This window comes from Papaver somniferum, unplaced genomic scaffold (genome assembly GCF_003573695.1).
Source record: "Papaver somniferum cultivar HN1 unplaced genomic scaffold, ASM357369v1 unplaced-scaffold_131, whole genome shotgun sequence".
NCBI lineage: Eukaryota > Viridiplantae > Streptophyta > Magnoliopsida > Ranunculales > Papaveraceae > Papaver > Papaver somniferum.
The window spans coordinates 3536591-3564402 of NW_020622270.1; the positions used below are offsets into that span (position 1 = coordinate 3536591).

Here is a 27812-nt window from a genome sequence, read left to right on the forward strand (position 1 = left end):
ACGAAGAAGATATCACTGGATTAGACGTTGGCTGTTAGTTGACTTATGACCGTCAGTCTGACTGTTAGTTGACTCAGATGAACTGGACTTTAGTTAATGGGCTTACTTAGTGAACTTGGGATCATAGCCAATATTTCTAATAAAAATGAATTGGACCCTTATGGTCCGAATCAACATTTGATTTCTTCTACAAAATTGTAGGTTTTCATTAGACTTACTTAATGGACTTTAGAAACAACCCAATTGAATTAGTAAACCTTAGCTATGCTAAAGATAGAGAATGAAAAGTTGTAGAACCATAAATGGGCCTAGAACAATTAGATAGAATTATATGATTCTTGTTTGAGCCATTTTGGATAGATTCTTAGAGTTCTTGTCTGATTAACAGTTAGTCTATATTAACAACGATCGATTCAAAGGATGAGCCAGTGGATTGTGGATCTTAAGGTAGGCGTGGCTTGTCATCAAAAGAGGTGGGTATACATTTAACTATTTTGCAACCATTGGTACTTCTTTTACAAAAGTTTATGCTTAACAAACTTATGCATTGTCTGTCTCTGCATTCCATGTTTTGTTTAAATTGCATTACGATAATTCTGTTGATTCTGTTTATCTTTCCATGGTTTGGAAAGGACTTGTAATATTTTTTTGTCATATGAATTTTTATGGGAAATAATAATTTCCACTTGTGGTAGATAGGATACGCTCCTTCACATTTATATCTTCATGAATTCAACTTTTATGCTTACTATGGGTCATCATTGCCGGTTAGGAATTGGTGATATCAATAGATATTAGGTGTGTAACTGGTTGACACCATATTATACATTGTTTGAAGAAGGAGTTTGTCCATATATATGTTTGTTTACTTCAGTGACTTGGTCACTTTTTAATGTTTGGGAAAACATGTATTGTTTTCCAAATCTTTCCATGATTACTTGAAGTTATATGTTATTTCCACTGGGCACCCCTTTTTTGGGATGATGTGCTCACCCATTCCAAATTTCAATTTCAGAGACAAATGAGAGTTGCGCAGCGGAAGCTTCGAGGAGTTGAGTCTGATATTTGGTTAACTTCGGCTATGTTTATTATGTTGTATATTCTATTTGCAAACCAGATGACTATTGTATATGTATCATTTGAGAGGAGTTTTGTATATATATATATATATATATATATATATATATTTCAGAGCGGGGCTAGTTTTTGGGTTAAGTTGTAGTAGATTTCTTAATTTAATGCTTAAGTATATGGTTCAGATTCTTAGTGCCTCTTTACTTAGGTAATCTCTTGGATTAGTCAGCTTCTAGCTTTGGGTGTGTGTGTGTGGAGGGGGGGGGGGGGGGGGGGTTGAATATTTAATAGTAGAAACATGAAATGATTTAAGATGGGAGAGATGAACACGGAGAATAAAGATGTATATATGTGATTGGTTGGCATAAAGTCCATATTAGGTTGGATGAATTTCTCAATTAACGCAATTTTGGTTCTAAGACTTGACACCTTTAACTTGCCAAGCCTGTTTATTACAGGTTGTTGTTGTCATTTTAATGAGTTATGTGAGATTTTTTTTTTTTTTTTTTGGAGAAACGATTTAAGGGTTTTACTTTTTCTCAGACCCTAGAATTAGTCTAATATATTATTTTGTTCTCCTTATATATGATACATTTGGCGCGCATGGTAGTCCTTTTAAGGACTCATATTGCATTAACATAAGAAATATGGTCTGAGAGTATTTTCTAATTTGTAATAATATCAAATTTATAGTCTCATGAGGAGTCCTTAAAAACATCAAAGTTCACGCTAATTTAGCACTATAAATTATTTTTTCCCCTAAATCAAGGGATCTAAACTTCAAAACGCACTACAAGGGATCTAAACTGCACACACTTTTCTGAAATGCTGTTAGAGCTTATAAGCCTAAACACTTTCAGGTTTGTGTTAGTCAGTAAATGAACGAATTCTTGTTAGTTTGTAAATAAACGAGTGAAATTTTTTGATTCTTAGAAATTAAAATGCTTGTAACACTGAATATGTTTCAATTGTAGGCACACATGGATAGCATGATGTCAGAGAATGTTGGTGCTTGTGAGTATTTGATGGGCGAGGACCCTAAAAGCTGGTACAGGGCATTTTTTGACCATAAGAGTACTTGTGAACACTTGAGTAACAATTTTTCTGAAAGTTTTAATAACATGATAACCAACATTAGGGAGAAACCCGTCTGCAAACTTGTTTTGATGTATGGACAACTGGTGATGGGTCTATTTTACAAGAGAAGAAATGCTTGTGTTGGATGGGATTCTGAGGATTTGGTTCCTACTGCCAAAAAATTACTGAAGAGGATGTTTAAGAAAATGGGGGAATATAAGGTGCAAGGAGCGGTTGCTGGAAGGCTTTATGAAGTGACACGCATACATAATACGGTGTTCACTGTTGACCTTGAGAAACATACTTGCAGCTGTATGCAGTGGCAGTTAAGGGGTTTTCCCTGTCAACACTCAGTCTGTGCTCTACTGCAAATCAGACCCAATGTAATTTGAATAACGATTCTTTCTTTAATTTGAATAACGATTCTTTCTTTATTGAGTAAGTGTTCAGAACCCGTATGTAATTTGAATAACGATTCTTTCTTTATTGGCAATATATTAAGCCTGTTTGTTTTTCTTTTGCATATTTTTACAGGTATTGTGCTAGATACTACTCAGTGGATAACTACAGGACCACGTATGCCCCTAATATGGTACCACTGGAAGGGCCTGAAGACTGGGAGGAGGTTCTTTTCTAACTCTCAACTATACATATTTACTTGGTTTTAATTGAATCTGACCTATTTGTGGAGTATGAACTTAGACAACCTTCTAGATTACATTATTAGGTTTGCCTTAAATATCCGTGTGTATCCAATAATGTACAATTGTGATACAAAGTACTCTGTGAAATATCTAAACTCATTTGTTGTATGAATCTTATACCTACACGATGGATTTTAGTGCCTAGACAACGACTAAGTAATCATTTTTCATATTTTTGTTCATTCTTTGTTTTCCTGGATGTGTCTATTACTTGGGCAGATCATTGTACACCTGTTACTAGTTTGTTCATCTCTTATGCAATATTAACTTTCTTTTTTCTTGTCTTATGCAGCCAAGAACGACTATTGTTCCTCCGTTGCTCATTAGGAAACCAGGCAGGCCTAGGAAGAACAGAAGAAATGCCTATAATGAGACCCTATCCGAGAAGATAGTCAGGTGCTGCAGCAAATGAAAGCTTCCTGGACACAACAAAACAACCTGTCCTGGTGGTGCAATTGGTTCTAATCTAAAGAAAAAGAGGTCTGGATCTGAAGAAGGGGGACTGACGTTTCAAGCTCAATCATCATCACAAGATGGAAGTGTTGGTGGTTCTATGCCTGCAACGAAAAGCTACGACTCAGCAGTAGTGTTCTCTGAAGATTTACTTGAAACTAGTTTTGGTTAGGATGTCTTTTGTTTGCTTTCAAGTGAGACCTATGGAACTTCCTGCATTTTCTCTGTTTATTTGGTTCTGTTTTAGTTTAGCTTTTATTTTGTTTGGATATTAGCTATCTTCCAGAGATTTTTTTTTTGATGTTTTGAGTATTGGATCTTTGATTCAATGTTATCAATAAATGGTAGTGTTAATGTTATTGGCTTTCCTTGCTCTGTTTTTACGATTTTATGGTTCTTCTGTTTGGTTTCTAACAGGTGAACAAGACAAAGTTTGTCGATGATATCTCCTGAAGAAACGAGGAAACAAGTTTAACTAAAGGGTATATTGGGCACCTCAGGTCACCCTAAATCTGCCACATGTCAGTTAACACCAGTTAACTTGTAACTGGATGGAAATCTTTGTAACGGGACTACTTTGTAAGTTTTCAAGAAAACGAGATTATTTTGTAAACAACTTAAGAAAATGGGACATATCTGGAAATGACCCAACGCAAAATGAAAGATGCGCGTGAAAAAAGATATGGTTAGCCGACGTGCACTCTGCTTGTTCTTTGTAGACCGTGTAGTTAGACTACACAAAAACTACATTGCCACAAACTTCTAAATGGTGGGGGGCAAAAGTGCCCTCCTGATTCCGAGTGAGCAGAGCCCACCCCATGTGAGGGGTGGTTGTTGAGTAGTCCATTCGCTTGGTTCATAAAATATCAGGAACCAATTGTGTACCTTGATTGTGATTTTTATTTTTATTAGTGGCTACTAATAACCCTTGTTTTCTCATGACTGCGACAGCTGTGGTTGTGGAGGAGGATTCTTGAAATTTTAGATAGGCAACAGAGTTACTGCAGTTTCTTGGAAATCCCCTAGTTTTACTTTCATCCACTCGATGCTGCACTGTGAAGCCAAGGAAAGAATCTCACTCGTAAAGCTGAGGTCGATGTCCACGAAGGAAATAGGAACAGCGATTCTGACATGAAAGGTGTTATTTCCAACTTGTCTGACAAGGAGGATTTTTGAGACGCCATCCTTACCAACACCAGAATTCATCTCTTTTTTTTCATGCAAAGAGTATTCTCTAATGATTAAAGCAAACTTCTTATTCCCCATGCATGTCATTCTTTTGTTTGGTACCTGATCAATACACTGTGAACTTGCTGCAGCCACAGAGACAAGTTCATCGAGCTCCAAACACTGTTCTTCACTTGTGTCAGAGGAAAGAACAAAACCAGCAGGTTTTGTTGTTGGATACTGTTCCTCTTCACTTCTTCTGTTTTTGGAGAAACTGACCTGAGAAGGCCTCAACCGAGCATTGGCTCCTACAAGTCCTTCCCTGCAAAACACTGATAAGAGGAAGAGGACAAAAACATGTATAATGATGTTGTTAGATTTCATTTTGAAGAAAAGAACTGCCGCTAGAAAACCACCTAAAATGGGAGAAGTGGAACAACAGTGAAAGAGGAACTAAGGGAAACACAGGGAACAAAACTACCAGACCAAATGACCAAATAACTAAAATCTAAACCAAAAGATAAAGAGAGTAAACAGACAACTAATTATTAAGAGAAAACTAAAAAGAGAATAAACAGAAAGGAACTGTAAGAAACTATAATTTTAAACAAAACAGATTAAAGAACAAACAAACAACTAAAAATATAGAGAAAACGAAAGTGGGATTAGACAGAAGGGAACTGAGAACAAAAGCAAAGACTTTGATATGACTCCTAATATATCTGGTTTCTTTCCGATTGAGATTCTTTAGTAAAAAATTTCAGCTCGCTTGGCAAGTTTAAGTTTAAACTTCTTGTTGCTCAAAGCTGCTATCTATGCCCCCGTTATTTTGAAATTTATAAAAGTACCCTCACGTTAGTTTTTCCATCTAATGTTAGTTAAGATTAATTTACTTTACATATTCGTCTTTAACTTATTGTCACATTGATTTTCTACATCATTTATCAGGTTCGTCGAGTCCGGTTCAAGATCGCTACACCGCTTTCAGGTTAGTTACATTATTTCCCAAAAAGGGTTTTTTTACTTATTGCCACATTGATTTTCTACATCATTTATCAGGTTCGTCGAGTTCGGTTCAAGATCGTTACACCGCTTTCAGGTTAGTTACATCATTTCCCAAAAAGGGTTCACCATTTCAAGTGTTTTGGAGTTTTTGGTTGGAGGAAAATCGACCTTTTACAACATTTTTTAGGTTTGTCGAGCCCGGTTCAGGATCGTGACAATACTTTCAGGTTCGTCGAGCCCGGTTCAGGATCGTTACAATACTTTCAGGTTCGTCGAGCCCTGTTCAGGATCGTTGTATCATTTACCTCCCCACAAAGGAGATATAGTCCATGGGTAAATAGGACTTTTAACTGAAAAGATAACTGCCACCTAGCACTTAACTGGACGGAACTTGCCTTTTCAATAAAACAAAATACTTTAACAAATTTCTAAAAAACGGGACACTTTTTTAGTGTAATGTGAAAACTATGGGTACTTTATAAAAAAACCATTATTTTTCATTTCGAAAAGTAGGTGGCTATCTTGCTTGTGCTTTCTCACGACTATAGTTGTGGTCGTGGAGGCTTTGTCAAAATTTAGGAAGACAAATAAAACAAGCTACTAGCCTACTACTGTTTCTTCGAAACCCCCTAGTTTTTCTTTCATCCATTTGAATTTGATATAGCATCACTCAAATAGATACACATCAAGATCGTATCTTTGAAATTCAGAAAAAGTCCAACAAATTTGTGTGATTTGAAATCAACATTGCAACTTCTAGTTCTTGTGAAATCCTTCTTTCTTTTAATAGCACTTAACATCTTCCGTCTTTAGAATCACAACATTTCAGCAAATTTTCAATAGCCGTCAATTCAAATTAGTAGCAGGACTCAACAAACTCTCTGAATTTCTTTACATATTAGCTACAAAATGAATTCTTCTAATAATATTCCGAATGATCACGGAGAATTAGGAAATTTCAAAGTCTCTTCTAGTAACCTAACAGCAAACGATGTAGGCAATTCACTTAATAAGCAGCTGGATGAGCTTTCTAATTGGGGTCAAGTGCTGGCGATACTATGAGGTATAATAAAAGATATCATAAAAATATACCCTGAATTTGGGACAAAGTTGGAAGAAGACAAATCGAACCTACTTCACCTGGCTTCAGAATATGGATATGTCAATATTGTTAAGGCGCTAACATCTAGAAGTACCACCAATGAGGGGATGAGTCCATGCATTAGATTGGATAAAAATGAAAAGAATCCTCTTGATTATGCTGCCATGAACGGGAAGACGGAAGTTATTCGGTTATTGCTCGAAGCTCTCTCACACTCAGCAACAACTAGTGATGTAATTATTGCTAGCGTGAAAAAGGCGCTGTATCTTGCCCTTAGAGGGAACCAAGGCAATGCTTTCCGCGCACTCGCTATAAAGTTTATGGAGAACTGGGATAATGTGGAAATCATCCAAGAAAAAAATAAGGTTATTTTCTAAAACTATTACACACCTTATAGAAAACAGCACTACATTTTTACTAGGAAAGCGAATCGACAGATTACTGTATTTTCACATCGACTCTTATAGTCTTATGCTACAAAACATCTTGTAAAACTAATCTAGACCATGCGTTAAGAACTCCTAGAACAAGAGATTGGTTTAAAGAGATTTAACGATAACTCCACAAGATGTCTTTTTATTTATATATAAAGGCGACTCACCATTCAATGTCTAATACATATCAATAATTGTTTAATGGATGAAACCCAAACACATTTCGTGAAAGTTGAAAATAATTTCCCCTCATATAGAATAACTTTTTACTAAAATTTCAAACAAATTATGGTATCGACGAGTTTCAACCTTATTTCACGGGTACTGTACCACGCTGGCACCACCCAACGGCTTTCCTAGCCAACTGGAGAGGCTCTGGGGCATCTACAAAACTATATATTTTGGTTAATAGCAACCATTTGATTTTACTTATTGTTACCAGCTCATCTGTATTTTATTTTCTTTACTTATTGTTACCAGCTAATTTGTATGTTAATTGTGTTCTTAGCTACTAATGGGAACTCCGAGGTCGTCCGATGATGTCCCAACCGAAGATTTTGAAGCTTTGAACAAAAAGCTCATGTCGGCTATTCGACAGGATCAGGAAGGAATTGTTCGCCTGAATGAGTTCCTGGCTAGTAATCCACTTCTCTTTAGAACACTTTCCTCTCGATCGTGTCCCCTGCTGACACAGTTCTACATTTGTGTGTTTGCCAGGCAAACAGATGATCTAATAGATGAGATCAACAAAATGAGGCATGAATTTGAACCGGACGAAGGTTTAGACAATATAGATAAATACCCTATACATAGATTTTCTTCAGTTGGATGCAATGATATAGTGAAGTTAATACTGGTTTATGAGTCTGTTGAAAATACTCCTCTGGGTAAGAGTAGCGTATGTCTTCTCAAAGATATGGATGAAAATACTCCACTTCACTGTGCTGCGCGGGAAGGAAAAGTATCTGTTATTAACACCTTGCTTGAGAATTGTTGGAAATGCGCTGGAGTGGTGTCAGACAAGAAGAATGAGACGGTTCTTCATTGTGCTTTAAGAAACAACAAGGCTAAAGCTTTCAAAACCTTGTTGGGGTGGTACATCATCAAAGAAGAGTTTTTAAACAATAAAGCCCGAGACTGGGATTGTGGAGACACCGCTTTGGACCTGCTGGTTGATGGCTATGAAAAGATTGTGAAGGAGCTATTAGGTCAGCGTGACAGTAAGGTATGTTTCCAAAGAGATCAGTATTGGGAACGATCGTATTTTGTAGTCATCAAATGCAAGAATAAGCGAAGTAACGGAACCTCTTTTGAGTATCAGGATTATATTAGAGAAGTAACTTCTAAAATCACAAATCGGAAAATACTTAGTCTCTCGGTGAATTCAAGGTCTATAATTACCTTGAAAGTCTTGATAAGGAGTTCCAAGCTTAGAGATATCTTGGATTATGTCAAAGATGTGGATGAGAAGACTGTGCTTGACCTGCTAGATAAGACCAAAAGAACAACCAAAGTGATGGGGTTTGTACCGTACGAGGTAACTGTATTATCTTTACCTGGTGCGTATTTAAGTTCCTTGATTTCTTTTCTTCAGAACTTTTGGTGCTAAAATAAGAATTTCCTTTTGTTTTTTGCATTGACAAGCAGAGGTATGAAAATGTGATACGGTTGTTGGATGCTATAGAAATGGGAGATTATGAAACTTTCTCTGAATTACAAGATGAAGATCCAGAGATCCTGGATTATTTTTGTGAATTGCCTCTTGGAGGAACACCATTACACATTGCTGTGAGGTCCGGCCAGCTAAACGATTGCACTAGAGAGATTATACGAAAACGGCCTGATTTTGCTGTTGCAAGAGACCATAAGGGACGGAATCCGATTCACAAAGCTTCCACTAAAGGGTACCTTGAGATCGTAAAAGAACTGCTTACCCAAATTGGTTCCCAGCAGTGTTTTGCTAGATCCCATGAATATGAAGATAAAAATTTGGGAGAATTTAGTGGAACTCCTCTTTGTTGTGCAATAGGAAGAGGCAGAATTTCTGTTATCAAAGAATTACTCTCTGTTTGGTGGGATTGTGTTGGAGAAGCAAACAAGGAAGTGAATTCTGACTTACTTTATTGTGCAATTGATGGACAACTGGAAGCACTGAAATATTGATGGAGAAGTACATCGAAAACGAGCTTTTGAAAGCTAAAAAGGTGGATGGAGATCCAATGTCAGCATTGGTTGATGGATATATTGAGATTGTATTAAAGCATCTATTAAATCCAAAAGTTGATTATAGTCTGTCGATCCTTGTGGAGAACAGAGACGGTGAAAACACGGGTACAAAATCGGCTGTTCCCACATATTTTGCGGAAATCAAAGTTGTAAGTAGTATCAGGAGGAAGGGAAATAATATAGTTGATGAACTACAACTCTCTGCTTATTATCCGAAATATTTCCGTCAGGTGACAGTCCAAAACAAGATGGTTCTTCATCTTTGGGTAGACGATGAAAAATCAGTGACATTGAAACTCTTGCTGCGGAGTCCTCTCTATTACGACTCTATTAATCTTTTTGGCCCTATGTGGAATAACGAGGTATATAATTAAAATTAGTATTTTATTTTGTGTTGTGGTGTTTCTTAAGAGTTGGATTTTTTATTGTTGCAGGTGGTCCAGAATGAAATGGGAAAAATTCTTCCAATATGGTATGATATACCTATTTCATCTATATTAGTTCTAAATATATATATATATATTTATCAAAATTGTATGTCTTATTTGTAGGCGTAACAAAACACGCCAGGCAAGCAGTCTATCATCTTCTGTAGATGTATATGATGATGCCGAAGTACAGCCTGGTGAAGGTACAAATAATAGCCATGAAGGTGTAATAGCTGATGGTAATGAGAAACAATTTTCTGTGGCTGCAAAAGAAGACAATGAACATGTGTTGGAAAATGCAAAAACTGATCATAGAAACAGCAGTGTGGAAGATGATAATGAAGAACCACGTGATCAAGAAATGCTAACAGATATCAGTATCCCAGATAGACAGGATGGTTATACTGCTATGAGAAATCAAGGCAGAACTTCTTTCTGGATTGACCAAGTGTTTACATCTTTTGAGAAGTGTAGTTATGCTATAAAAGAAGCTGCAATATTAAGAAATGCTGAAATCAAATTCAAGAACTTGGGGAGGGAAAAGATAGTTGCTTACTGCTCAAACAGAGAAACTTGTGAATGGAAAATACGCGTTGATTCCAAGGGAAGTAAATATGTTGTGACTAATATAGAGAACCAGCATAGTTGCATGGCCCTACGTTCGGAGGAAACTGCCAATAAGCTGGCGAATCCTATATGGGTATGTAGCCATATTATTGAACAAGTAAGGCAACGTCAAAGTATTTCCACACAAGAGATTAGAAACTTTATCAAGTCGTCTAAATACCAATTGGACATAACATGCCGTACAGCACGAGAAGCAAAGAAAAGGGCTTTGAAAACAATCAATGGCACCGGGTCTAAAGAAAATTCAATTCTTGGATCACAAACTGAATTAAAAAGGCGACGAAAAACTACGACTATTTCATCACCCCTTTCATCGAATGCACACCAAAGTTCGTCAAATTTGAGGTTTTTGCAGTATATTCCTACATCGATGCATAAGTACATACAAAGAACCGAAGATGTGGAAAAGGATGGACATTGTGGTTACAGAGTTATTTCAAAGCAATTAGGCTATGAGGCAATGCATGGTTGGAAACAAGTTCGAAGAGAGTTGCTGTTTGAGGTCGTTCAGAATGAAGATCTTTACATAAAACTGTCCGACGTTGTTATAGTTAAAGAAATGAGAAAAGCTTTTGCGTACAATGAGGAGCATGCTACTGATAGCCAATATTGGTTAAAATTGCTTGATGCAGGATATGTGATTGCTAATGCATATAAGGCTGTGGTTGTATCACTTTCTCTCAACTTGGGATGTTTAACATTTCTACCCCTTTTGGAACCTCCACCTGAAGGCCCACCTCACCGTATTATCACTTTTGGCTTTGTTAATCCAGACCACTTCATCAGCGTGAATTTGAAACCTGATGCCCCGATACCCCGAGTCAATCACGGCTGGAATAAGAACGTGTCCATGGAGGCCGTTAAAGTCTGGGAGATACTTTACCAGAGTAGGTTTTCTAAGTTTGAGGAGATCATGGGAATCAATCAAGGAAATAAAAATAGTAGCGGCGGTTTCCTAACTGTTTGAACCCTAAGAGGTGCTTTCTATTATTTTGATTCCTCGTTCTTTTCTTGTTTTTACTAAAAGAACTTTTTGAGAGGAATGGTTAAATTTGTATTAAAAGAACATGTATACAAATATTATCAACATCCCAAACCGAGACCCTATTTACAATAAATAATTACTTTCCAGTGAGTTATAAGGTCTCGAAAGGATGTTACTCTGAACCAATTCTCGGGCATTCCCCGGGGTATATTGAACTCTTCACCTACATTTATTATAACAGATGGAGACCTGGGAGCTGGAGCCAGTATCATTCTATTTCTTTCCCCCAAACTGAGCAGGGGCCAAATTTTCCTGCCTCTTTTTCTCCCTCTTCTGAATTTCTATGCTTGCAGTTGTGTTCCTAATGATGCACTCTGAACCCATTTTATAATATAGCCCCAAAAGAAATAATTCCAACTCTTTGAAGCAAATCTGCAGTGAAAAAGAACAGATGGCTGACAGTCTCCAATTTTGCATTGATAGTCAGCATGTGGTATTGTTGATGAAAACCACTTCATCAGCGTGAATTTGAAACCTGATGCCCCGATACCCCGAGTCAATCAAGTCTGGGATAACAACGTGTCCATGGAGGCCGTTAAAGTCTGGGAGATACTTTACCAGAGTAGGTTTTCTAAGTTTGAGGAGATCATGGGAATCAATCAAGGAGATAAAAATAGTAGCGGCGGTTTCCTTACTGTTTGAACCCTAAGAGGCGCCTTCTATTATTTTGATTCCTCTTTCTTTTCTTGTTTCTACTATTTATTTATTTTTGTGGGGAATGGTTAAAATTTGTATGAAAAGAACATGTATACAAGTATTATTGCCAATATCCTAAATGGATTTTTGTTTGGACACGATACCATGAGTATATGGTAACCGGTCCTGGTAATTGACGTAACCGATCTTGGTAACTGATGTAACCGGTCCTGGTAACTTGTGTGACCGATCATAAGTGTTCCATGTTGAGATATAACCGATCCTAGTGATTGGTAGAACCGATTGAACCCATGATTGTGAGTTGATACTTGATGAATCACATAGTTGTCTTGGAATACAGATGAACCAATTCTAAACTTGTTTGGAAGTGTGGTATAATCGATTCCAATATTGTAAATATGAAAGGGGATTTACAAAGAAAAGATGTTAACATACTTTGAACACGAATAATAACTCTTATCTTTTATTGTTCAAAGTTATTCCTTAATTACTCAAGGAGATCCCGGTCCGAAATAAATTAAGAATCTTTTAATTAAGGTTGTTAGTTATGCTTTAATTACTAGCAATTAAATGCATATCTCTAGAGAATAAAAATTAGTAATGTGCATTTACTAATTGAAGATATTCTATTGAGAGATTTCGGAAAATATTGGACAAAGCATTTCCAGGAATTATGAAAACAAAATTTGGGTATTTATTGCATATCTTGAGAATCTTTGGTTTTGGAAATTCCTTGATTTCTAAACATTCTTGGTCTATAAATACTCAAGTTTGCATTTCCAACAAACTGATAGGATTCTGGAATACCCTATATGTGATAACCGTAATCGCACAGTATCTAACTAGTAGACAAAGGCAAGTACGAGTCGAACCCACAGGGAGCGGTGGAAATATTATAATTAATATCTCTAATGAATTAACCGGAAATAATATTTTTGGATTTTTAATAATTATAAAAACAAAGAAATAAAATTGAACTAATAGAATGAATTCAATGGAAGAGTCGGTAACCAGGGTTTTATGGTATCCACCACTATTTCTATTCAATTGGTGAAATTATACATAACTCATGAATATTTATTTTGTCGTCTGTTCTATCGACATCACCTATTGTATGTTTTAGAGTCGCAAATATCACTTGTATACCCTAAGCATGACACATCAAAAGACTAAACCAAAGCATGCACCATCAAATTGCATCAGCGAGAAAATTATACGAAACTAAATATAGGTTCACAAATAATATATGACTATTCTAAGCATACCCCATCAAGAGAATTAACCCAAGCATAGAATTAACCCAAGCATGAAATATCAGACAATGAGACAAGTATTTTTGTTATCCTAACAATTATGTACAAAGGTTCTACAAAACCGGTGAAGAGACAACTCATATTTCGATAAATCGATAAACGATATCAAAAACTAATCATATTCAATTCATAATAGCTTCCCAAACATAAATTATCAAATTGAATTGTTCTTATGCTCAAAGTGGTTTTTACCATAAACCCTAACTACAAGGTTTAGCAATACATGGCTTTCTGAAAAGCCACAAACAAATCTAAGTAAGAACAACAAACAAAGCAAATGGAATCGAAATAACAAATACTCCAAACCCTTGTTCTCCAGTTGCCGCTCTGTCGCTTCTTTTCCCTTTTCTGGTTTTGGCTGTGTAGCCGCAACCTCAAAAGATAGAACTCCCAGCCGGCCTCCCTTCTATTTCTGTTCGTCTCTGTATATGTTGTTGCTGGGAGTGTCCAAATTCAAAACCCAGTATAAATCTACGCACTTTCTATTTCTAACCTAGGCCACTGCAACGATTAACAAACTCAGCTCCGTCCAAAGTCATACCACCTCTCTCAGTCACTGCACCAACTTCAATCACCGATGCCAGGACCCTACTTTGTTAAGTGCTAGATAATTCTCAATTGAGACAGAATTGACAGCACAAACCATCCATACCCAAGCTAGCAGATCCGTTGGCCATGTCCACTACTGTCTCAAGAACTTCAAATCTTCCCCATTTAGTTCACAGATCGCCTCCACTGGCCCTCCACTGATAACACAGCAACTCCAATCTTCTGTCCGTTTATTCTCTCCTTCCCAATCTGGCCACGCACTGTTAAAACCACCAAAGCTTGTAACATACGTGCTGACTATCTCAATCAATACCCATCTGGAATGTGTAGACAGCAACATTAAACAACCGATATCAGTTCATCTTCAATTTTCTATCCCATCTGACTCGAACAACAGCCACACATATAATTCATTCAACCAACACACAATCTTCCTCCACTGTCTTGCTTTTACTCAATCAATTGTCACTGTTGCATGAAACTAGATAGCCATTGAACCCACGTCCAGTTCAGCAGCAAAACTCAACGCAAATCTGTTGCTAACGATCTCAATTATCTCCATTCTTTGCTGCTGCCCATATCTTCTTTTACGTCCATCTCACCGTACAGATCTGTGGTCGATGTCTATCACCACCATCAAGACCTTGTTCCAGTCCAGCCGAGAACAACCTTCTACTCCCTTTCGTTCATCACCATGAAAGAATGGCAACAAGCATCTTCATATCCCTGATTTTGTAGCTTGAAAATTAACTCACTTCAGTTCATTTCCTTTAAACACCCCTGACGTTCATCTTGTATTGCTCGGAAATTCGCACCCAGCTTGAGAATCTTGCAACCCATGAGAATCCCTAAACCATTCAACATGCGGACCTTAGTTTTCTCGCTTTCGAAAGTATCCCTTACACCTTCAAGCACAGCCATCGAGTCGACCACACAACCATGGCAGTAACAACAACTCCTCGACCTGACTTCACTCGATTTCAGTCCATACGAACCTCCTCAAAACTCAAGCTTGACCTGAACCCTTTAAACACCGTAAACAAAATTGGCCAGTCACGTGCTTGGCAAACAAAGAGAATCCTATTTCATGAAGTTATAGCTGGCAGTTGAATGGATCAGGTGGTGCGGCCAAGGTTAACACGGCATATGATAATTAATTCTCTTGGCGCCGGTGAGAACAATTAGTGCTTTTTGTCCCCAAATGCTGTTCGGCTTCACATTGTGCCATTTATTTCTGGATGACTACATTTGCTCGTAATTCCAATAAATGACTCAACACAATATTATTAGCGAAACAACGAGGCTTAACTAATGTAATTATGGGTGTAAATGTGTCGTACTTGTGTGCTTGTCATAAACTATCCTAAGAGTCGGGCAAACTCCATATTTTTGTTGTTTCTGGTGGAGCCGTCTATTTACAGAGGAAAGTACCCTAATTGGGCGAAATCTTTTATGACCGCTCGTTTAAAGACTTCTCTGAGATTAAGAAGCTCTACGAGTACCGCTGGGGGAAAACTAGATAATTGCAGTTTATTAGTTTTCGATTGATTTGATTGACTAACGGTTGTTAAACTTTGATTGCACCTAATTTGTTTATTCTTGAAAATCTTCTTTTATAATATAAGATTCACTCAAACTAGATCGAAGTGTCGACGGGATCTTTAGAATTGTTTGTAGACACTAGTACCAACCTTCACATAGGCACACTTTTTGGTTTACAACCCGGCCACGTTTTGGGTTATTTGCGTGGCTACTAGTCATAGGTATAATTATAACCACATTTCGCGTTACCCTGTAGTCATAATGCACCATTTGGTCATGGATTTAAATCTAAACCCATCAACTATAACCATAAAAAACCTTTTGGTCGTGATTTTAAATCTAATCCCACAATTTATAGCCATAGATGCGTATATTATCGCATTAAATAATTTTATTGTCTCAAATGTGTAGGATGGCAATAGGCAAACCTATTAAGCCGTGACGGAAAGAGGATTTCTCTAGCCACTTAAATGAAATAGTCAACAACTCAAGGTTCAATTATGTCAATAATAATGCACCTAACTGAAATAGTCAACTAAGTCAAGGATACTGTCTACCTATCAATTACCCCCACGATTTCCTCTAGAAGGAAACAAACACGTCATATAATGATAATTACAAGGGTTAGCAAATTTTCCTCTTTCTTTCGATCCACAACAAATCTAGAAAAAATCCATAGCCGGAGTTCTCTTCACAGATCCAGCTTAATCGTTAGTTTTTTTTCTAAATCAAAACCTTAAAAACCTAATTATCTTCTCGCTATAATTTATCACGTTTCGATTACCGTTTTCGAAGGGGCGGATGTATGCACAGACTTCCCCTGGTGAATCAAAGATTTCTATTTTTTTTTTTTTTTTTTTTTTTTTTTTTTTAGGGTAGTAAATCATAGCACAAATTCGTAAAGCTCACTTGCACCTGCTATTAAGCCAGGGTAGAAATCTATTTCCAAGCCATGGTAAGAGTTTGGGGCAACAGGAAAACCCTAGGGAGATAAGATTTGATGTCCGAAACCCCATTTCTCTAATCTTATGAAAAAATCAAAAACCCTTAAATAGATTTTGAATCCCTTGTATCTGATCTTGGTTATGCTTGTTTTTTTTTGTTTTTTTTTGCTGCAGCTTGGGTCTATTGAAATCAGCAGTTTCTCTCACCTGTAATCATTTGTTTTGTGAGTAAGTATTCGATTTGGTTATCAAAACCCACATTTTGTTCCGTGACATTTTACTAAAATCCTAGATATTGGATGACGGATCTTGTTTATACCCTTTACCCCAATCTTACTGCATAATTTTGTTGTTGGCAGAGGTTCAATTCCAACAGAGGCTTGAGGCGGAGTTGCAACTCAAAAATCTTAAGCTGGCCAAATCTAGGATTTCGCTACAACAAGCGAAGGAATAGGAGTTTAGGGAGGGGATAAAAACACGGCATATTCCCATAGCTTGGCAGATAATTGCAGGCGAAGAAATACCATTTCGAAGTTGGTTGTGGAGAATAAAGATTGTTTTGATCAGGAAATAATTAAAAGAGAGATTAGGCATTTTTATATGTCGGAAGGCGTAGCTTAGACCCTCGCTTGATTCCTTAGAGTTTGCTCAGTTAAGTCTATGCAGCGGTGGTCAACTATAGCAAAAATGGTTGTGAATAATATTTGGAAGAAGATCAATTGATGCGCTCTTTAGGAGGAAGAACAGTCGCATTTAGTGCAAAAAGTGCGTACACAACATTGTTAGCTCAAGCAACAGTGGTGGAGAAACAAGTCTGTAATATAGTTTGGGCGAAAGATGTACCTCCCTTTTTTTGTATGGGCTGGCAAGGTTCTCTGCCTACTCTTGATGTCCTCAACTCGATGGGTTTTCAAGTTGAGAATACAATGCATGTGCAAGCTATGTAAAATGGAGCAGGAGACTTTGTTCATATAAGTTCAATGGTTGCTTAGCGTGGAGCAGGAGACTTTTCATGGACAGTATGGGTTTTCTTTATGCGGGCGTGCAAGATGAAATGGTTGCTTAGCTTCGAGATGAATAAGTTCAATGGTAAAGACTATAAATTTGCATATTACTACCATATGCAATTATGTGGTCTTTATAGAAAGAACGGAACATGAGAGTCTATGACGGAAAGAGGTAATCTCTTTGTTTTGCCACTACGCAGAATTTTTTTTTCAAGCCCCCACTAGTTTTCTTTCCTGGTTCCGCCACTGGATGGGTAGTTGTTGTTTAGTTTAGATCTGTTAATACCTCTTCTTCATTTTTGTTGATGTCAATTTTAGTGTCTGAGATGTACATAAGGCCATAGGAGTCGATTTAAGGAATTCAGGGCCTCAGGCTATCCGAATTCTAAATTGTTTCTAAATCCTGAATCAAAACTTATCTGCAATGTAAAATAAATTTTGAGAGAGATGTTTTGTTTCTTCGCAGGAAGACTTCATGCATGGAGAGCTCTAAAGCTACTAACCCTCAAGTAGCAGCCGATGATGAAGACATGGATCCTACTGTATGTTTTTTTTGTTCTTATGATTATTGCTTTTAGTTGATGTTTTTAATATAATTAGGTTTTTATATTCACAGCTATACCATTGAATTTCTGTTTTGCCTGTAATTTTTTTCAAAGCAATTCCACAAAAATAGGCCTAAATGAATGAAATACATGCGAATGTACAATAATGACAGTTGGATGGTGGTGCACACATTGAACGAGTTTGAAGCTTCATCGGATAATAAGTCCTACCCATGTTTTTCTCTAGCAGTTTATGAATTTAAATCCTTCCATTTTTTCTTTTTGCACGAAGAATTGCGCATGACGGAATATAGTCCAAGCAGTTCTTTGGCAATGTTTTGAGCGAGAAGGATCATTGCCGTCTAATGGAGCCGAACCATTCGATAATGACACCCCACAAGGAAAGAAACAAATTATATTTTCTTTCTTGCCTGTTGAGCTCTGATAGCAGTCACACTTGTGTGGTTTGAAGATAATAAAGGCTGAGAAATGGTTTTTGGAATCTCTATTGTGAATATGTTTTTGTTGATCCGAATCCTTTGTTTTGGTACTTTTAACGGTATAGGAATAAGTTGTCCAAGAAATGCAGTTGCAAGAATTGGGTTTTGGAATCTCTATTCCTTATTTTTCTTATTATAATTACAACCGTTCCATATATTTTGGTTTCTCATAGAGTTGGGCACTGACTGATGGATCATATATTTGATTTTGTAGGTCTTGTCTGTAGCATCATACATCAACTGTAGGCGTCCAAGAAATGCAGTTGCAAGAATGGCTGCTAGCCCTAACTATGCAACCAAAACTAGTAAAACACTAGAAGAGGACACATCAAATGCCCAACTATATTTTAATTAAAGTTTCTTAACAGAGCAGTAACAAACAAACCTGCTCATCCACTACCACCTTAGAACAGATAGAGGGGTAAAAATAGTCTTCAGAGTCCTTTTCAGTTCCAATTTTTGCTTGTACAATCATGTAATTGTTCCATTTGCGAGAAGGGATACCTTGTTGGTGCTTGAGAGACCATGGATTGTATCATGTGTGGTTTGAAGGTAAATCCTATCTCATTTGTTCTTCAATTGCCGAAGCACTTCCAGTTTTGATTAAGGTGTATCTTAAAACTTACTGCATTCTGGAAAACAGGAATTACCAAAGGAGGGATGGTTCTAATATACTCATCTGAATTACAGGATATATGGCCTAACTTCAATCGGGAAAAATGCAACAATGCTGTATTGAAGTACGTCCCGAAAAGACAGGTCTGTTGTTCTGGGGTTATGCAGCTGATTATTCTACCATGATTTTTTATAATCTTGAGGTTATTCAAGGAAGTTATGCGAAATCAATTGCACCATTGTGGCATAGTTAGGGTGGATCAATGATTTCTGAGCACCAGATTTACAAGATGAAGGCAATGCCTTGCATTGATAGTGAAGGTGCCAGCTTCGATGTTGAATCTCACATTGCGGAAAAAAGATTATTTCACGAGCTGGTTTAACCATGCCTGTATTTCGGCTTAATGTCTTCTGATTTAGTGTTCTTGTTTTGTACTGTTAGGGTTTGAGTATTATTTTTAGTCTGGTTTGTGTGTATTATTGTACAGTTTTGGTGTTATGAATCTTTCAACCAACTGTATCCAATTTTTCTGGATATATTACTCTTCTCATTTTGGTTTCTGCAAAACTTTTTTTAAAAAATTCTCCTTTTATTTTGGAACCAATATGGTTGATCCCTACATCGCCACGGAGATTTATCTGTAAGACTGTAAGCCATGTCAAAATAAGTTTGTGTGTCTAAATGATAGTGATGACCACTGTTTAAGAAAATCCATGTGGCTTTAGCCTAAAGCCACGCCCAAATCATATACCATGTCCATAAAGATTTATCGTCACTGTTTAAAAAAAGGCCAAGTGGCTTTAGGCTAAAGTAAAGCCACGCCCAGACCTTATACTATGTCTATAAGGAATTTATCGTCACGGTTTAACTGATTTTATGTGTCTTAAAGGTACTCAATAACCACGTTTAAAAATATTTGTGTGTTTTACGAAAACCTATGGCCATGGTGCTAGAAATTTAGCGAAACTGTAACTCATGAATTGGCCATGGTATGTCGAATTTTGTGTGTTTTATTGATAACGATGGCCACGACAAAAATAAATTGGGTGGCTTTATAGTAAAGTCTAGTCATGTTTAAATTAGTTTGGGTGTCTATAAGGTTCTTATGGCCATAGTGATATGGAAAATGCTTAACTACAAAAAAAATGATCGGTTTCATAAAACACGGTTCTACGGATTTCAGTAAATCATTTTTAATAGTCACTTAAAATTTATGTAGCCATAAGGGTATGCTTTTGTCATGGCACCTGATGCCACAGTTTTGGAGTGAAAAAGTTTCATGGATAAAGACCTATAGACACGGTAATTAAGTGTGGCCTATGTGACTTTTTGTACTAGTGAGATCTAAAGACATCTTGTGATAATCCATTGTTAACAGACTCTGTTCTGTGAGTGATTGATCACAAGAGATTCAAGTGGTGTTGTGCAGGTTTAATTGAAAATCAAAGAAGATTTGAAGACGAAGAAGATTTCTTATTGGTTTCTCATATCTTTGTGTAGCATAAACCTTGATTGGATGGGATCCAACTAGAATCAGATTTATTCGATTGATTAGTTGCGTGAGACCGATAACGCCTAATAATACTCGTGGGTTCTGTTTTGATTGTTACAAATCCGGATCTTAATACTTTGGTAATTGAAGATTGGATTGATCTAACCATGTAAAGGAGTTTATTAGTTTAAACGGAAGAGCCTTTGCATATGACTTGAGATATCTTATCTTGAAACAATCAATAGAGTTGTTACCAAACAGATTTGTTGTTTCTTTACTGTTTGGAATACGACCCAAAGGAATTGTTCCAGTACGTGCACTTATTGAATGTCGGAAGCACAGGGATACTGAAGAAACTAAGTGAACTAGGTTTAGTTGCTTGGTCTCAACTATACGAAGTTGGTTTAGATTTTGTATAACGGCTTAATTCTGAGAGTATTCAATTCTGGACTTGGTCACAAGAGATTCAAGTGGTGTTGTGCAGGTTTAATTGAAAATCAAAGAAGATTTGAAGACGAAGAAGATTTCTTATTGGTTTCTCATATCTTTGTGTAGCACAAACCTTGATTGGATGGGATCCAACTAGAATCAGATTTATTCGATTGATTAGTTGCGTGAGACTGATAACGCCTAATAATACTCGTGGGTTCTATTTTGATTGTTAGAAATCCGGATCTTAATACTTTGGTAATTGAAGATTGGATTGATCTAACCATGTAAAGGAGTTTATTAGTTTAAACGGAAGAGCCTTTGCATATGACTTGAGATATCTTATCTTGAAACAATCAATAGAGTTGTTACCAAACAGATTTGTTGTTTCTTTACTGTTTGGAATACGATCCAAAGGAATTGTTCCAGTACGTGCACTTATTGAATGTCGGAAGCGCAGGGATACTGAAGAAACTAAGTGAACTAGGTTTAGTTGCTTGGTCTCAACTATACGAAGTTGGTTTAGATTTTGTATATCGGCTTAATTCTGAGAGTATTCAATTCTGGACTTGGTCCCGGAGTTTTTCTTCATTTGCGGTTTCCTCGTTAACAAAATCTTGATGTGCCATTTACTTTAGCTTTCCGCATTATAATTGTTTTATTATAATTAAAGTAAATTGCACTTGTACGTTAACAGGGGACTTGATATTGATCCTATTGGTTTCGGTTATTATCGTACCTTTTATCAAGTGATCAATTTGTTGTTGTATTGTATCGATTCCATATCCATAGACGATCACACAAAGTGTATTGGACTTCTCCACTTTACTTTGATATTTATTCACGAGTTAGGCCAACCCTATTTCAAGTGGACACTATATTGAAATATTCCTTAAGTGATTGTATATCCAAGAGGTTTATACACAGTGGGTCTTGTATAGGTTGTGATCAAAATAAAAGATTGTGGTGTATTTGAGTACCCTCATCTTTCAATTGGTGTCAGAGCAGACAAACACGAAAAGATATAACAATCTGTGTTTTGTGCGATCCAACCTATAAGAAATGAATTCGAGTTCACATGAATTGATTTCAGTTAACGTACCACCAAGATTTGATGGAACAAACTATCTATGGTGGAAATATGCTATGAGATCTTTTCTTCAATCATGAGACTTTAATACGTGTCTATTAGTCATCGATGGTTATAATCGCCCGAAAGTAGAAAATTCAAAAACTGAGTTTAAACGCTTAGTGGATTATACAAGCGAAGAAAAGGCTTTTGCAAAGCAGAATTCATATGGTTTGAATGCCATTATACATGCTGTAAGCTGTGATCTACAACATCATGTATCAACATACCAAACTTCAAAGGAAGCTTGGGATAACCTTCAAATTGTATACGAAGGTAAAACATCAGAAAAGGAAGATAAACATCAAATTCTCACTTCTGATTGGGAAAACCTTTGAATGGATGACAACGACACATTTGAAGAGTTTCATATTAAACTCTCTGAGATAGTTAATGATTCTTTCTCTCTTGGAAAGACTATTTATGAAAAATATATAGTGTGCATAATTCTCAGACTGTTTCCATCTAGATACAAATCTAAGAAGCATGCAATCATAGAAGCAAGTGATCTTTCAACACTCTCACGAAGCACACTCGTTGGAAAGTTAAAGATCTTTTATCATGAATCACATTCTATTCAAGCTAAAGGAATTGCTTTTAAAGCTACAAAACTTCCAAAACCTCAAATGGAGAAAGATAGATTGATGGATGATTCTGATGAACTGATTGCAGAAAATTATGATAATGAAATTGAACAATTATTATCATTAATCACTAGACAGTTTCGAGACCTCTTAAAGAAAAGAAATAAGAGATTCATAAAAGATGTTTATCGATCTTCTCGACCTCATGATCGAGTTACTGTCAAGCACAAGAAGGATCAAGAAGAAGATGATGAATATCAGCCTTAGTGCTTTAAGTGTAAAGGTTTTGGTCATATGTCTAATGACTATCCTAAATTAGAAAATATACTGGGAGTAAGGCATTAGCTGTAACTCTAGATGAAATCTCTGATTCATATGATTCCGAAGAAGAGGAAACATCCAATATCGCACTAATTGTTAATTTAATTCCATCCTCCTCCATTAGTGATTTAACCATTTTAAAAATGGACATGTCTTCCGATGTTATTAAATCATCTAATGGTAAAGGCAGAAATAAGACAAAGTGTAAAACTGTCTTAAAGAAACAGAATTGCTAAAGGTGTGTATGCATCTCCAATAAATCTCAAGAAACTTCGTTAATTCGAGGTAACAAGAAAAGATTTTTTCATACAACACTAGATCAAGAACACACTGGTTGTTCTGAATCCCATAATGAGAGAAACTCTCATACTAGTACCACTTGATTGGTATTAGAATTACATCCTCACCTTGTGTGCTGAATTTATGTGTGAGGAAGTAAAAAATCAAGTCACTGTTGTGTAGATTATGGGAAAAAAATCTGGAAATTGAAAATATATTCAAGATATTTGTATTTATAGGAATATTATATTTTCGGAACTATGAAAAATATAAGAATATCCTTCTCCTTCTTCGGTCATTCCTTGTCCAAACTATGAGTCAGGATCCGATGTCTTCTCTTGAAAAGGTGCTTGATTTGAAAGATCTCTTTAAGATTAAGTCTGCACCTTCTCTTGATGTTGAGAAACCTAAGAGAAAAATCAAAAAGAGAGATTGGCTTAGCAAGAAGGAAAGAAAAAATATGTTGAATAAAGTTCAGTGTATTGAAGCATTGACACACTTCTGTGTTCAATCAAAGACATAATTACATGTTCTTGCAGAATCCTTCACAAAAACTTCTCAACTGCAAAAAATTCTGGTTAAGCAACAAGGTTATATACTTGAAGAAATTCACAAGCTGAAGACTGAAAGTAATAATCTGTCTTCATCCAGCACCGATATGAAGGACTATGTTGCTCATAAAATAAGATTAAATTCTTATTATAAAGAAAATAGACATCAATTTTTGATTTATTTCGATTATTGTATAAGGTCTATTTTTGAATAAAATTATCAATTATTTATGAATAAAATTATTATTTTATTATTTTTCTTGTGATAGTTTCCGATTACATAGGATGTGCTTGAATGTCTATTTTATCGCTATATGTTTTCTTTTTATGGGATGTTTGATTTCGGTTTTCATAACCTTAATATTCGATCTCATATGATGTGAACCCTTATGGTTTGTGTGGCTTTTTGATTTAGCGGGTTCTATCTCATGTTGGTAGGCTTTATCAAAGGATCATAAGATGTTCCGATTTAAACTCATATGTAAAAAATCACAATGTGTTGAATCAATTTTTGTTTACATGAGTTGTGCTTAGCATAAACATATGTTTTTTGGGTTTTCAACTTTTGCTATTGGCACGCATTAGTTAAAATGGATTCAACCTTTCTCTGGTAAAGGTTGCTCTTGTTGTTGTTCTTTTGTTCTAGCGAGAGGATGACAACAAACTGAGGGAAAGTTCTAACTTGAACTTGCGCTTCATGATATATTTTTCTGGGGAGAAGAGGATGAGGAATTAGAGGTAACGAATTTGTGAGTTAATCATTTTCCTGTTTAATTGCATATATTTTTTGCTTTTGCTTAACAAAATTTCGGTACAATTGATATATATTCCATTATGTGTGTATGGATGTGCGTGTGTGTTTGTGAATCAATTGTTTCCGTTTAAAAAAAAAACTGTGTCAATCTAATTGGCTTATTGTTTGGTACCTTCTTTACTATTTGATATGAAGTGTTTTTGCTTAACGAAATTTTGGTGCAATTGCGGTGCTATAATGTCTATGTTTGTTTCAATCGCTTCCGGTTAAGAAAATAATTGTGCAAGTCAATTTATTTTGGTTTGTATGTATTGTTTATGGATTAATAAAATAGGGGATCATTTTTTTAGTCCAATTCGATTTCGGATAAGAGAAACTAAGTTTAGACCTATCAAATTGAAGGATTCAGTTATTCAAGTCTAATTGAATGCCTTGACAAGAAATACTAGTTAACTAACCTAGTACTTTTTTATCTAAAGTGAAAGGTCCAAGTGAAAGGTCCAAGTTATTGAATGCCTTGACAAGAAATACTAGTTAACTACGTAATTTATTCCCTTAGCTGATCTCACCCACAACTAAGAGTTGCTACGACCCAAAGTCGAAGACTTGATTAAAAAATCTATCACATACAGAAAAGTCTATTGAATAAATAAATATGTCTCCCACAGATATACCTACGAGTTTTTGTTCCGTCTTTTGATAAATCAAGGTGAACAGGAACCAATTGATAACTCGGACTTATATTCCCGAAAATAGCCTAGTATTATCAATCACCTCACAATTATCTTAATCGATTAACGAAACAAGATATTATGGAATCACAAACGATGAGATGAGATTTTTGTGACTACTTTTCAATCTTTCCTATCGGAGATATAAATCTCAAGCCAATCTTACGATTGTACTTAATCACGGTAGAAAACAGCAAGATCAGATCACGTAACTACAAAGAAAATAGCTGGGTCTGGCTTCACAATCCCAATGAAGTCGTAAACCTACAGGGTTTCGTGAAAAACCTAAGGTTAAGGGAGAATCCACTCTATCTTATACAACTAATATCAAATAGGAGGTGTGGGGATTAGGTTTCCCAGTTGCTAGAGTTCTCTTTTATATATATTTCAAATCAGGGTTTGCAATCTAAGTTACCTTGGTAACAAAGCATTCAATAATCACCGTTAGATGAAAACCTGATTAGATTCAAGCCAATATATTTCAACCGTTAGATCGAACTTAGCTAGTTATACACAAATGAAATGTATCTTCATTTAGGTTTGAGTAACAGTACCTAAACGTGTACACTTAGTCGGTTCAACAATAGTTAACCAATGTTTAGCGATATGAGCACTTTCATATCAACCTTATTCATCTTTACCATAACTAGTTCAAATGACTCAAATGAACTAGTTAGAGAGTTGTTCAATTGCTTAGATCTCATAGAAGTATACAAGACACAATCGAAGCCAAATCGATTTTGATTCACTCGAATCAATTCAAGAATATTATAGCCACGGTTTGTAAAGATTACATTCCTTATTATATAAATGTTTTAGTTCATGAACAAACCTATTTTAGAAAGTAACCTCCTTAAGTATGCAAACGGGTGTTAGAACACTGCTCGGTCAAACTCGCAAGCGTTGCTTTCTCAAGCTTGTTGTCAAGTTTAGTTTCCAAAACTATAAGTCTTGATTTCTAGTATACTTATAGCTAAGTATCGGACTAGGATAGAAAGTGTAGTTGAGGTCTTGACTCCATGACGTTCATCATGCAAAGACAAGGAACTACTAAAGGAACTGGTGGATCTTCATCGACAAAAAGGTATGTGGAGACTTGAACTTATCTATCACTCAAAACTCTATCTACTCTATCTCCTATCCTAGGACAAAAGTCGTATTGCCATATAGACTTCGATTATACACATATGCTATTTCGAGCCGAGTTTAACTCTCTTATCCATTTCTTGAAATATGTGTTGGTAAGCTTTCGCTTTGGCCAAGTTCATCTTTACAAGTGATGAAAGTCATGTTGATTATTTAAATATCTTGAAAATTGCTTTGATGAAAAATAGTGTGTGAATAACCTCTATTTAACATCCTCTAATAATATTTCAATGATGGAAATGAGAGTTTAAAATATATAACCTTGAATGGATATAAACATTGTATGTGAACTCATAATTGTGTAAGTCTAAAATCCTTTTACTAAAGTATGCATACTTTTCTGTTTAGGATGTCCGGAAACTAAGTCCGCATACCCGTACGCATACTGGCGGAAGTTCACATCCCGTGAATTTCTGCTGGAGTTTGTGAACTAAAAACAAGCTCAATCCGGGTACTTAAGTATATGTACCGGTATGCATACTTGAGTGGGTTATTTTCTAAAAACGGTTTATTCGTGAACTTAAACTTATATAAACTAATGAATGCAATCTTTGAAAACTTTGGGTATAATGTTCATGAATCGTTCGAGTGAATCAAAATCGTTTTTGCTTCGATTGTGTCTTATATACTTCTATGAGATCTAAGAAACTGAACAACTATCTAACTAGTTCTTTTGAATCATTTGAACTAGTTATGGTGAAGATGAATAAGGTTGAAATGAAAGTGCTCATATGGCTAACCATTGGTTAACTACTGTTGAACCAACTAGGTGTACACGTTTAGGTACGGTTACTCAAACCTAAATGAAGTATATTTCATTTTTGTATAGCAAGCTAAGTTTGATATAATGGTTGAAAGACATTAGTTTGAATCTAATCAGGTTTTTATCTAACGGTGAATATTGAATGCTTTGTTACCAAGGTAACTTAGATTGCAAACCCTGATTTGGAGACTATATAAAGGAGAACTCTAGCAACTGAGAAACCTAATCCCCACACCTCCTATGTGATACTAGTTGTGTAAGATAGAGTCGATTCTCCTTTAACCTTAGGTTTCTACCGAGACCCTGTGGGTTAACGACTTAAAGACTTCATTGGGATTATGAAGCATGACCCAACTATTTTCTCTGTAGTTGCGTGATCTGATCTTGATGTTTCTATCGTGATTGAGTGCAATCGTAAGATTGGCTTTAGATTAATTTCTTCGATAGGCAGGATAAAAAGTAGTCACAAACATCTTTGTCTTATCGTTTGTGATTCCGCAATATCTTGTTTCGCTAGTCGATTAAGATTATTGTTAGGTGATTGATATTTCTAGGTTGTTCTTCGGGAATATAAGTCCGGATTATCGATTGGTTCCTGTTCACCTTGATCTATCAAAA

At 36.1% G+C, this 27812-nt stretch overlaps 3 protein-coding genes and 1 long non-coding RNA gene across 6 annotated transcripts; all 4 read left to right on the forward strand.

The window, feature by feature from the left end:
• Nucleotides 1-6075: 6075 nt before the first annotated feature.
• On the forward strand, nucleotides 6076-7795 carry LOC113332386. The gene is made up of 3 exons (XM_026578931.1): nucleotides 6076-6947; nucleotides 7525-7654; nucleotides 7734-7795. Exons 1-3 carry the CDS (start codon nucleotides 6690-6692, stop codon nucleotides 7748-7750), a joined length of 405 nt encoding a protein of 134 aa, XP_026434716.1. The 5' UTR covers nucleotides 6076-6689; the 3' UTR covers nucleotides 7751-7795.
• Nucleotides 7768-9179, forward strand: LOC113332433 (serine/threonine-protein phosphatase 6 regulatory ankyrin repeat subunit C-like). The gene is made up of 3 exons (XM_026578976.1): nucleotides 7768-8241; nucleotides 8338-8553; nucleotides 8664-9179. The coding sequence occupies exons 1-3, from the start codon at nucleotides 7768-7770 to the stop codon at nucleotides 9177-9179; spliced, it is 1206 nt and encodes a 401-aa protein (XP_026434761.1).
• Nucleotides 9058-11432, forward strand: LOC113332385. The gene is made up of 3 exons (XM_026578930.1): nucleotides 9058-9604; nucleotides 9677-9714; nucleotides 9794-11432. Exons 1-3 carry the CDS (start codon nucleotides 9179-9181, stop codon nucleotides 11262-11264), a joined length of 1935 nt encoding a protein of 644 aa, XP_026434715.1. The 5' UTR covers nucleotides 9058-9178; the 3' UTR covers nucleotides 11265-11432.
• A 4586-nt stretch (nucleotides 11433-16018) lies between these two features.
• LOC113332280 lies at nucleotides 16019-19553 on the forward strand. 3 transcript variants are annotated; one of them, XR_003351424.1, is made up of 6 exons: nucleotides 16019-16226; nucleotides 16522-16575; nucleotides 16707-17526; nucleotides 17821-17896; nucleotides 18614-18951; nucleotides 19090-19553. It is a non-coding gene; the product is annotated as an uncharacterized LOC113332280 (long non-coding RNA). The 3 variants fall into 3 exon arrangements; XR_003351425.1 differs by lacking the exon at nucleotides 16019-16226 and adding an exon at nucleotides 16258-16358 and having other exon boundaries at nucleotides 19043-19553; XR_003351423.1 differs by lacking the exon at nucleotides 16019-16226 and adding an exon at nucleotides 16258-16358.
• The last annotated feature ends 8259 nt before the right edge of the window (nucleotides 19554-27812 follow it).

What these genes read in the sequence shown, in the direction of transcription:
- LOC113332386 (XM_026578931.1), top strand. Translation starts at nt 6,690, where the DNA reads ATGAGTCCATGCATTAGATTGGATAAAAATGAAAAGAATCCTCTTGAT. An exon ending in TCATCCAAGAAAAAAATAAG is followed by an intron (nt 6,948 to 7,524) that starts GTTATTTTCTAA and finishes TTGTGTTCTTAG; the next exon opens with CTACTAATGGGAACTCCGAG.
- LOC113332433 (XM_026578976.1), top strand. Translation starts at nt 7,768, where the DNA reads ATGAGGCATGAATTTGAACCGGACGAAGGTTTAGACAATATAGATAAA. An exon ending in TAGGTCAGCGTGACAGTAAG is followed by an intron (nt 8,242 to 8,337) that starts GTATGTTTCCAA and finishes TTTGAGTATCAG; the next exon opens with GATTATATTAGAGAAGTAAC. An exon ending in TGGGGTTTGTACCGTACGAG is followed by an intron (nt 8,554 to 8,663) that starts GTAACTGTATTA and finishes ATTGACAAGCAG; the next exon opens with AGGTATGAAAATGTGATACG.
- LOC113332385 (XM_026578930.1), top strand. Translation starts at nt 9,179, where the DNA reads ATGGAGAAGTACATCGAAAACGAGCTTTTGAAAGCTAAAAAGGTGGAT. An exon ending in GCCCTATGTGGAATAACGAG is followed by an intron (nt 9,605 to 9,676) that starts GTATATAATTAA and finishes TTATTGTTGCAG; the next exon opens with GTGGTCCAGAATGAAATGGG. An exon ending in GGAAAAATTCTTCCAATATG is followed by an intron (nt 9,715 to 9,793) that starts GTATGATATACC and finishes TCTTATTTGTAG; the next exon opens with GCGTAACAAAACACGCCAGG.